Consider the following 12,694-nt stretch of genomic DNA (forward strand, 5'->3'; position numbering starts at 1 on the left):
AAGGTTCCAAACCACACCAGTAAGCGGATATTTGACTCCGGCGAATTTAATATGATGAGGCACAAAATGTAATTAATAGTTTTTATTATTGTATGTCTGTAAATTTGAAATTATAAAAATCTTGTAACTTTTTAATCATGTTACACATAAATACCTCATACAGGAGCGCATGATTTTCCCTTTATGAAAAGTTTTAAATGATGCGTTAATTGTTGCATTTAGAATCAACTAATCTGGCAGCTTCTTATTCTTTAAGAACAAACTAAACGATAAAATTTTATGCTGCATCAATTGAATATAAATTGCACAGAAAAGCATGCCCTAATCAGGTAGAATGTTATATGTTGACTATTTAAACCTGGTGAATCTATACATCTTCTAGAAAGGTTGGAATTTTTTATAGATAAAACTACAATGGATACGGAATATCTCATCAGAAATGCGTCTGAAGTTGATTCTGTTTGAAAAGAGACATGCTCCTTTCTTTATTGCGAAAGAATATAGTATCAGGCGCCAATGATATAACGGCTGGGGGAAAAAATATAGATACTCCAAGCGCCAGTCTTAAGGGCTTTACAAAGACACGACTGTAGTGATTTTAACCCCTTTTTGAGCCAAATATGATGAGAGAGGCATAAAACGATACTGGGCTTCGGACATTTTTTGTATTTTCCAAGCCAGTGATGACGAATTGAAGGTGAAAAAAAAATCATGTTATTCTCGAGACTTTTTACTCTTGCTATGCTTCTGTTAAGTGCTTCTATCATGAGACAATACATACTAAAAAATACTCAGGGAGCTCTGTTATCACTAAATAATAAGATTCCTTTGGAGCGAAGATGTGCTTTCGTTTCAGGGTTGTAGTGTATTGTATTAGTGGAAAGATTTTTTTTTCTTTTTGAAACAAGCACGAATGGAAAGAGTTGCGAAGTTTTATAATCTCCTTGACTAGAAATAAATAAGGCAGTGAGTCGAAAAGTGGGAACAGATAGAATTTTTCTAGTCGATGAGGCCATTTAATTTTTTCTGACTGGTGATCAAGTTCCACTGGCTGATAAGAAGGAAAACTTTGGATCCGGAGATTACCAACGAGTTTAGCTACTTTTGATGCAGAGACGGCTGTAGAGAGAAAGCCTTCTAACTGATGACAAAGGTTACTTTCTATGCCATTGATTTTATTCTTTAGCCAATTTCTACTATATTTGTATGCATTTATAAATAAATGTTTTGTTCATCCATTTAAACCTGGAATTTTTCTTTGCGAAAGAACCAACATACCATCATCATAATTTGTTTTGTTTCAACTATAATTCTTTTCTGCTTTCATTGGCCAAAGTAATATCATAAAAATTATTAAGTTATTTTTCTGCTGAAATTAGAAGATATAAAATTAGACGAAAAATGGAACCTCTAGATAATACGAAATTCAAGTATTTGAATTTTTGAGACTTTTAACTTTGACAAAATAAAGAATGCTCAAGCTTTTAAATTGAGTTCGTTTCGTTCAACTCTTTATTTGAATTGTGAGTCATTCACAAAAGCTCATGTGTTCACAAAGCTCACGGTGTTCACAAATACAATTTCTGAAAGATGTCAGACATGTCTGTTCAATTCATTAAACGACAGCTTTGAGGAATCATGTATTATAATATACAAAATATTTTTTTACATAAGTACATAGGTTTAAATTCTATGCAAATAGCAATATTTAAACTTTGGCAATGCAATCAAATATAGCAGTATTGCTCAAGACGAGTAACCCTTGGCTTGCGAATTATTTACCATTTTCTTATTTTGAAATTCGAATACCAAAGCACTGAATCGAATCGTTTTTCGACACATCTAAATCGGCGAGTTATATTTTATTCATGAACTTCAGCATTTCCAATAGAATGAAAAATAGATCTCACGGATTGTTTTGGATTTTAACATGTAATGTACACAATATGCAATAAAGAAATCCTAACAGTCGTGTTATCCGAACTTAAAATGAATGATTATATAATCAAAGCAAACTATTCCATGACTTGCCTTTCATTTAATCTCAAAATACATTCTTTTTTCGATTGGGTGATACATTTTTCAATGATATTTTAACAAAATTTCTTATGACACGAGATTAAAATACATGCTGATTATCACGCATTTCATGGTATTCCTCTGGTTAATTTTCTCCACCATATGTAGAGTTTAATAAGGTTGTTGATGATGTCCTACCACGAAAAGAGGGTACAGTAGCTTCTGAGGGTAAAGACCCCTGAGCACCCGAGGGCAGAGATCTGACTTCTAGTTCATATGAAGATGAAACTCACACATTTTCTTGCGCAACCCCTTTTTACAGTGGGGGGGGGCACATTCACACACCTCACAGAATAGAACACAGATGAAGAACAACCATGCCCGAACCGGGATTCAAACGCGGGACGCTCAGATCACGGGGAAGACGCGCTACCCCTAAGCAAGGATGCCGGCAACAAGGTTGTTATTTATCATACATATAGCAAAATGATCTTTGAAAAGAATGATTTATTGATGCGATTTCGTTTGAACTAAAATCATACTAGAGCTTCATTGGCATTCATTGAGGACATCTTCGATTTATGCCTAGACATTACAGCCTATATAACATATATTTTACGTCAAGATCTGTCATATTCCTCCTATAACTTTGTATATTATCTCTTTTCAGTCTTTTTTTCCCCAAAAAAATAATAGATCAACATCATAACATATGATTCCATGTCACGTGTTCAGACAACTGTATTGACGTCATTAGACAAGCCAATAATATCAAGCTTGACTTTCGATTCATTCTAATCGTTTCAGAAATGATGTTATTCCTGTCCGCAGGTTCCTGTTTCTTACCGGCTCTGTAATGTAAAATATAAACAATTGGAACGCGCGTTTCAAGGAGCACAGTGTGTAGTGTAGCTTCTTCAATATTTATTGATTTACGCTTTTATCGCCCAAGGTCTTCAATTACAGTTAAATCAATTAATTGCTTTGCTTTTCAAGTGATTATAGTAATTTTATTAGCATGTGCTCCGTTGATCAAGATTTCACTAATGAGAATTCAATGTTAGATTCTGATGCAGAAGCTGCTTTTTTGCAGGATTTAGTAAATGGGAAACCGGTCAGAAAAAGTACTTCTTTGCATAAAATGAAACCGGAAAGAAATTACTCTAAAGTTTTAGTTATATATACAGGTGGAACGATAGGTATGATTAAGAATGAAAAAGGAGGTAAGTGCAAATCGAAACTTTATTACATTATTTGTGATTGAAATTTTGAACTAAGAAGTATATCATTCGCATTATGATGCTTCTTGTTGAACAGCTCGAATGAGAATAATATAACAAAATATTTAAGTATGCAGTATTCTTACATTTTTAGAATTTGCAGATAAACATTGAGATATTAATATGTATTTCATTTAGCTTGAAAGGATTTTCCCTTAGCATTACATGCAGCAGTGCATTTTATTCTTTACAATAAATTTTCTGGCATGTGTGGTATAGATATTTTTGATTGGCAAATTATCATTAAAACATCTATCAAATTCATTGATTTCAAATGTTTTTCTGAATTGAAAAAGTCTTTTTTTTTTCTGTCATTGCAACAAATCAAATTAAGGTTTATTGTTTGCATCACATTTTATACTGTTTCTATAATTAAATCAATATAAAAGTTCTATAGATATGAACTTTTCAAGATAATTAAAGTTCATACTGAATGGTGTGGTATAAGTTTTTATTTGTTGTTTTTTGTAGGCTGTATTTTTTAAAATATAATAAATATATCATGAAATTTTTTATGACATGCATAATTTATTTCCTTTGACTTAAAGTATATTTTCTCATATTATTTTGAATGATAATTGTGAAAATTTTCTGTTTGAATAATCTATCTTTTTATTAAATTACTATAATTAGTTGCACATCATGATTTTAATATGATAATTAAAATATATGAATAGTTAACCTGTTATGTTGCTTGAATGATACTCATAGTATATCTTTTATGTATCAGTTTGTATTGTTATATAATAAAGCTTTGTTAAATACATTTATTTACTTGTATAAAAATAATATATATACTTTTTCATTTTTTTTTTTTTTTTTCATATCTGTAAAAATAAAACTTATATATGAATCAGTTAGGTATGAAGAAAAATTTGGAGAATTTTCATGCATTTTTTTATTTAAAAATTATAAATCATTGCTTCATCTTTCAATAAAAACTAATGTATGCATTACATTATTTCTTTTATATAAATCTATGGTAAGTCTGAAATGTAATCATAACTTAATATAAAAATATGCAGATATTAACTAATCATAATTTAAGATAATGAACATAACATAATTTATCCCAAAATAGTTATGTAAGCTTCACCTCTTGTCTAGGAATAATTTTTATAATGATTGTGTTGTTTCTAAAAGACTGTTTTAAAAACCTAACATTGAATTCTATTTTATGTTTATTGTTGCTCTGTTTAAAAAATTGTGTTGCTTTTATTTAGCATATAAGGATAAATATTTTTAAAAGTGAAAACTGTTCATTAAGAGTATTTTAAGAAAGTTTAAAAGCAAAAAGAAGAATAACAGATCTCAAAATATATCTTTACTACAGGTTAGTTAAAACGAAGAAAACAAACTGCCTTTTTTTTTCTGCTGAACAATTCGCCAAACAAGTACTTTTCTTTATATATTCATTTGCAATTGTCAGTAGTAGTTGTTATTTGGAAAAAACATATATTTTAAATTGATCAACCTTGATTAGAAAAGAAAATTCAAAATCTGTGCCTTATGTTTTTATCCTATAATACAATACATATTGATAGAAGTATTTTTTTAATAATTATATTGTAGTTTCCTGTTTTAAAATATATAAGCAGATTTGATGCAAAGAGCCCAAATACTTATTTTAACAACTTCTCATTACTACTCAGCATAATCATCCTCTTTTTTTTAAGAGCTATGAAAAGAAATTTTACATAAGTAGCATCGAATGTTTCATATGTTATAAGTGCAATTTTATTTAATACAGCGAGACTCTTTGTAAGAATGAATATAACTTTCAGTAAAGAAAAAATCTTTGTTTGCTAAAGGAAATAATATAATCAAAGTTATCGTGAATATTTCTCACTTCCATAATTTCATCTGCATTGCAATGAAAATTATTAAGTGAAGTAACTTCAAATTAAAAGTTTTATAGCTTTTGTTTATGCTAAAAATGCTTGTAACAATGCAATGAAATTTGTGCTGTTTCATCATTAAAGCTATATGTTGGCATAAATACCTTAATTTAATTCCAGCGTTTTAGAATTAGTTAAAAAAATTTTTATAGAAATTGATTACATAATTAATTAAAATTTCTATTTTGTACCTAATTTCCACTTTTTAAATTATGTTAGAAATGATTTTAACCAAAATTTATTAGGTATTTTGAAAGACAAATTTCTTTTGGACCCATATGTTAGATATTATTGAGTGCTTTTATAGTAACATTCTCTGTTCATAGTTAGTTATTCCTTTTTTGTAAGATTTTCTTAAAAATATTAGCCAGAATAAATAGGATTTTTTCAGTTATAAAAAAATGGATAAAGTTACCTTGATTCAGATTTATTTTTACATATTGTAAATTTAATTTATACTGAAAAAAAGGATGGAAAGCACAATTTATTAATCTTATTTTGTAAGGAATGTTATTTTTGAAAGAAAAAAAAGTATTTAGTGCTTTTATGGTGATACTGACTGTTAACTAAATTCTTATTTATATTTCTTATTTATTCTTATTATTCTTATTTATATTATTCTAAATTATTATTATTATTAATAATAATAATACAGTGATGGTTAGAATGTATATACTGTATCATACTGCATAAAATTTGAAATGTTAAATTTTTTAAAGATTAGATTCTGATAATCAAGATTTAGTGTAAAAATCTAATTAAAAATGTAGAGTGAACAATACTAAAACATATTTCTATCATGTATTTTGTGAAGAAAATTATTTATATTTGTGGTTTATAGTGTATATGTTTAGAGTGTTAATTAAAAAAAAAAAAAAAAAGGTTAATAAGACATTATACACTAATATTCGCTCTCTCCTTCCTGCAAGATTCATAGAAGGCATTTTAACATTATACTCATCTATTATGTTTGTCATGCAGACAATAATGTCTATATGACAAACTTACCTGCTAATTGTATAGTTGTCTGATTTATTATTTCCAACTACTGTAGGTTTTTCATGCTTATTTGATTAAATTGATTGCAATCAGTTCAATCATTGATTCAATGATTAAAAAATATCATTGTCTGAAACCAGATGAAAGTTTATAGATTTATATCCACTTTTTTATATTTTTCTTATTTCAACAAAAAGTTATTTGCAGTTTATGGCATGGAAGAAACCCAGCATTATTCCAAGTCACTATTCTAAATCCATTCTTGCATAGGAACGTTGTAATGCATTAATAAACCATATATAAATTTTTTATAAAGGGAGAAAAATATATTCTCGGTATATTTTTTGAATTAAGAGATATGACAGATAAAAGTAGAAATTTAGAGAAATTTTACAAAAAACATCTGATAAAACATGATTGCAGTTTGCTTTACTGGTCTATAGTAATGAAAATTTTTCTTATGAAATATTGTAAAATGAAATGTGATATGAACTATTGGTTCAAAAAGTTTTATTTTTGCATTTTTCAATCATATTTAATACCTTTTTTTGGTATTTGTACTATCAATTTACTTTAAATATTTATATTTGTTTATGCACTTTAACTAACTAACTAAATAAATAAATAAAAAAAAAATCGAAGCACTAAATTGAGTGAAAATTTCCTTTTTGCAACCTCCTATTCTAGTCTGTTAGATTTTTTTAAAGAAAAAATGTAATTATTTCAACAACAAACCTTCAGCATTTTATTTCCTCCCTAAAACATTTTGGCTATCGACAATTCGTTTGGTTATATATTATTTTTAGATACTCGTGTGAGAATCAGTTGTACAAATTATTACTAATTACATATATTAGATTTATTAACTAGACATCTCATGCAGATTTTAAGCTAAACCTATAATCGATTTTATTATGCGGCTGTCGTTGCAACTTTGTCCGATCTTGCGTGAAATTCTTATAAAGCTTGGAACAGATTTTCCAAATTTGGCTTGTTTCCAGCAAAGTCAACTAAATATGACTTGTTCAAGCAGTGACATTAGGAGTTGCGTTAAATCGGTTTATTTTTAGGAGGTTTTATTAGTAGAACACTCTGGTTTACTTGTCTAATGTATAACGAAGATTGTTGATTTCCATTCATTATTTTTACTCGTAGGCTTGCATCTTGTTTTTAGCATTTTTTTTTTCAAATTGTACAATAATTTATATAAGTTTTAAGTTGAATTAAGCTTTATGTATTAAATGAAATCCAAACTCACGTACAGCGTAAAAATAATAAACATTATGAATATTTATTACTTCAAAAGTTTACATTGGTTTAAATTGCAGATCCCCTATGTATGTTTTTTTACATTTCTGTCTTAGTATCTATACTAACATTTATATTTTCTCTTTTACGAAGTATAGAAAAAAATTATTGTAATCGTTACAAAAAATCTGATCCTTCAGATTTTGATGAATTTTTTCGTTTTAAGTAGATCTCCCTGATTCCGATAAAATCAAGTTTGGATTTGTCTCTCTACCTATGGAATTTGATAAATTATTTTATTCCCAAAATTATAGATATGTTTCAGATTTTGAAACAAATCTATCAGATTGATTCTCAGTTGGTATGTCTCAGTTCGTTTGTATGTGAATACGATAACTCGAAAATTTAGTAAATTTTAAGTCAAGAATTTTAATATGCGATATTTTCAATAGATCATGATCAAATTTTAAACAAAATCGGTCAAAGGGAAGAAAAATGTATTTTATATTTTCTTCACTATTCGACAAAATTAAACACAATATCTGCCATATTGTGGAAATATTTGAAAAATGATGGAGATATAAAAGGGAACATTACTGTTGCCTTTCAGTTAAATTTGAGTTGCGAAAATGAATTCAAGAATTCTGAATTAACTCCATTACTCAGTGTGATTGTTTGATGTTCTGATGTATATGTTAGATAGAAAGTGTAAATTATGTCAGTCGGATATAATATGGTTGTTTGGTGTGTAACTTTTTAAAAGGAAAGTGCGATGACACTTATATTACATTAATTCTTTGCATTTCTTATTTTTCTCTTTTACATATTTATGTAAATGATGTGACATCGTAAAATAAGTACTTTAATATATTAAAAATAGTTACTACGGAGATTTCATGAGAGAAGGGATATTTTAGAGAAGATGATTTCTATCGTGACATCAATACCCCGAACAAAAAGTTTTCTCCTACAAAAATTTATACTTGTCTTATTATTATTTTATGAATAATACCCCCTTCCCTCCCCAAAAAAGATTCTGAATTAACATATGGACTCCTCCATCAAGATTGGAAACTTTCTTTTTCGAGATGCTATACAGTCTGATTCTTCGTGTTATGAGGGTCAGATATGCATTAAATTTCTGTCATGTTTAAATGTCCTGACGTTTTTCTCATCTCATTAGCTTTTGTATAATTTACAAATTGCTCTTTTCTCTAGCAAATCAAATGCATTCTAATTAAAAGATCTCGTAGTTTGTTTTGATGCTGTTTTTGTTTCCTGGTTTAAATTAATTTACTTCTTAATTTCAGACTTTTAAATTAGAAAACTGTTTTTCCTCTATATCTTTGGGGCTGCACCCCTCCCCCCATTTTCAGTTTTTAAAACAGTTTTCTAAATTTTAAATCAATCTGTTTGATATATGTTGTATATTTCATTATGGATTACTTTAAAGGTTACTTAGTGTTTTAGAGAAGTATACTCTCAGGAAAAGTTTTTTTTTATATTGAATTCTGTGCAATAATTGGTGATTTTGTATTATTCGAAACACATTGATTTTCTGTTATTTTCTAAGACAAAGGAGCTTTAATTTTTGTCTATTCATACCCTGTACCCACTATAGATTCTTTTCTTTACACGAGTATACTGTATTTTTCATCCATATTTCTAATTAGAACGCTGTTCAATTTTATTAATAGTAGACACAGGAATGTAGTAAGAAATTTCTTCAAGTTTTTCGAAATCACTTTCTGATCTCTATTGATGTCTTATAACTTATTTCATAATTATGCGCTATTTTGATATCTTTTAATAGCTAGCTGTGAATGAAATAATAATAATTTTTAAAAAAACAGATGGAATAACGCAAAATATATTTAACACCTCTTTAACTTCATACATTCTCAGATAATTTTGTTTTAGTGGCAAGTATTTTGAAGCCAGAGTAATTTTTTTTTCTTTTATAATGTTTTATGGATTGAATTTGTTTTCAATGGATTAAGCAAAATATAATTCGAGTATTTTCAAAGTATATTCAATTTTAAAGTAATCATATGATTTTTAATAAAATTTTGTATTATTTATTTATTTCTGTGTACAAATGGATGAAAACATTTGACTTGAATCATTATTATTTTTTATATTCCGACCACATGTAATGAAACGAGCATGAAACATATTTGGTAATTTCCATCTAAAGGCATTTTAATCCCCAATAATGCTTGCTATAGAAAAGAAAATGATAGAAAGCCGATAAAACATTAGCTAATCATATTAAACCCGACAGTTTAGGAGATAATGACAAAGTTAGGCATTTTTGAATGAATTTTGGATTGAAACTTTCAAAATATATGATTTTTAAAGAAAAAAAAAATCCTTCATGATTAGAGCATAGTGCAGTGAAAATAACTCCTAGGAAATTTAGAAAATTTACTTAGAAAATTACTTCAATTAAAAAAGAGGTTGAGAGAAGAAAGCTTGAAATCACTTATTGTATTTTCATTAATTACTCCGAGCTATCAATAATCATGGCTTATAACTTATTTCCATGTGTCTGAATTTTTTTATGCGTGCTTGTTTCAGCAATGTGTAATTCAAGGGTTGCCACAAACACGATGCAAAAGTGATCTTTTACCCGGGAATCTATTTCACACTCCACCGTTTCATAGATTAAAATAAGTGGAATGAATTTATTCTATTTGCAGAAATGGGTAAAATACCCAACAAGTGGTCGGTTATTGTATTCGCACTATCTGAAATCATTTTGCAATATTTTATTAACTATAATTTCCTTGTTAGGTGGGTTTTTTTTTTTTTGTTCATAATTTGCACATTTGCTTTTGATTATTTGATTTCATAAAAATCGTCGATTGTTCTTAGAGTTTTCGTTTAAAATTATATTAATGATCAGATTTTTCTTACGTAGAGACTACTTCTGAAAGAAACAAGTATTGTTAAACTTTTTTTTAAAGTAGTATTTCTTTTTTTCCCCCTGCTTCATTAACTTTTAAATTTTTCCACAAAAAATTGAGCTTAGAAAAAAATTGTTCATTTGCTAAAACAGCTTTTAAAATGGATAACGTTTCCGTTACATATCATTAGAACGAACTGGAGTTATTCCCTTATTAACGTCATCGGCTCATTCGTTCTGTGTGTATTCTTTCTACTCTTAAGTAAACTTAGTCTAAACAAAGGCTCCTATTTTCGAAATTTTGCTTCGACATTCAAATAGAAATAGACGATTCTAAAACGCTGTAAAAGTTGTTTCCTTACACGGATACTCCTGTGCAATGAAAGATAGCGTCAGCTTGTGATAAAATTGTGTTATTTCCTGATGAAGGGAGAGTTCTTATGATATATAGTTAACTTGGAAACGAGTTAATTAACGAAATTAAGTTTTTTAGTTAATTAACGAGCAATAGTTAATCTAAGTTTCACCTTCATTTCCAAGTTTTATTATTTTTTTTTAACTTAAACTCACTGTAGACAAACGCCATCTGTCTGCAGCTCGCCCTAAAATAGCTCTCGCATTGCTTCAAGGAAGAAAGAAAAAAAGGACGTTAATGTAACTTAACTAAGCTGAGAAGCAAGTGACATTATGTCTGCGTTTATTTCAGTTTCAATTCAAGGTAGAAAACTAAAAGTTTTACATACATGGTAATACAAAACTGAACTCTTTTTTTGTTTATTATTATTTTGATGTGCGGTTTTTCTACGAAACGTGTATTTATTTAGAATATTTTTCAAACTGTTTTGCTCATATTAAAGCGATTAAATTTCGATTTATGGTGAAATCACAGGAATTTCAAGTTTTGATCCGGTATGGAAATGACGGCATGGGAATACCGTCTCGTAGTGCGTCTAACGTCAGTGCAATATAGACAGAAGTTGATTGCAACTACTTCATATTTATAATCTGTGCGAGGATGTAAATATAACTATTTTACAATAATAAAATTTAAAAGTAAATACTATTCTTTAAATCTTTAAAAACTGATCAATACTGTTTTACCTTCAAATTTCAAATAACTGTTAGAATTGAGAAAAATTTATTATTTTTTGAAGGGATACTTGATATTCTAAACGTTTCATTTGTTCCTAACAGATTCCTCAAACCGACTGACTTCTCCCAAAATTGATTTCTCCTAAAACTAAATATTTTTCGAGTTATCATTAAAAAAAATCCATCTGCCCGTAAACAAAATAAAAATCTCTAACTTTAGGTGGCTGTTTCTGTTCTAGAAAGGAAATTCGGAACTTTCTATTCTTTAACTCAGATATCTTACTGGAATTTTTTTTTTTTTAAATCGTTTGCTTTTTAAAAATTTTTTTGTTTATGTTAAATGTTTTTTAAAAAGCATGTTTTATTGACAAGTTTACTTTCTCCTGGGTTCGTAGCTAATTTTTTTAAAAATTTTGTTTAATCGAAATAATAACAAGAAGAAAGATTTGTAAATTTTTTTTTCCGTCTAAATAAAAGAACGTAATAAAAATAGCTTTCTTTTTCAACAGATTATTTGTGCTTCTGGATAAAAATGAATTAGTCGTGGTGAAAGGCTTTATTAGAATTAACTGAAGGATACTCTGCAACTGCACTAGAGTTATATAAAATGCCAAACATGATTTGAAGAAGCATGTGTAGAGTTCTTTTACGATTTTCGATGAAATAGTATAATTTTGATCTACTGTCTAGATTTCTTTGCCCAAGTCATGGTGAGCGCGCTTTGCGTCGAACCGAATTGGAAGACAGAAAACGAGTAAGAGAGAGAGCGTGAGAAAATATTCTGAACTTATATAATTTTAGAAAAGAATTTCTAAACTCTGCATTTCGGTTCGATGGGGAAAAAAAAATAATCCACACACACACACTACAAACTCTAGAGACCAAAACAAATATCGAAAAGGCTTGAGACGCTGCTATAAATATTCTAAATAAATTTGAATTTTAATAACATTCGTAATATATTCTAAATTTTAATGGATGTATAAGAATTTCTTTCTTTTGACATGTATTGCACATTTATATCCTTATTGTTAGTGTCTCACGCTTTTACGATTTTGCTTTGAATTTGACTTCCAAATTTTTGATTAAAAATTGGAGGTCAACAGAATTTTCTACAATTTATTAAGTTAATGAAAACGTGCTTTTTTGACACTTGCTTTATTACTTTACATTTTTTTAATTTTTAAAATTCATCATTATAATTATTGTAAAATCTTTTATTAATTTTTCTGAACTTTATTACTTAATGA

The 12,694-nt window shown here is 28.1% G+C and overlaps 1 protein-coding gene across 1 annotated transcript in view; it reads left to right on the plus strand.

Annotated features, from left to right (window-relative positions):
* Window positions 1–2,871: 2,871 nt before the first annotated feature.
* The window catches only part of LOC129960429 (L-asparaginase 1-like), a 77,702-nt gene continuing 67,879 nt past the window's right edge, over window positions 2,872–12,694 (plus strand). The window contains exon 1 of the mRNA XM_056073854.1: window positions 2,872–3,242. Within this exon, the coding sequence (XP_055929829.1) occupies window positions 3,038–3,242 (205 nt within the window). The 5' untranslated portion in view covers window positions 2,872–3,037. The remainder of the gene's footprint in view (window positions 3,243–12,694) is intronic.

The sequence above is a fragment of the Argiope bruennichi genome, chromosome X2, assembly GCF_947563725.1.
Source record: "Argiope bruennichi chromosome X2, qqArgBrue1.1, whole genome shotgun sequence".
Classification (NCBI taxonomy): domain Eukaryota; kingdom Metazoa; phylum Arthropoda; class Arachnida; order Araneae; family Araneidae; genus Argiope; species Argiope bruennichi.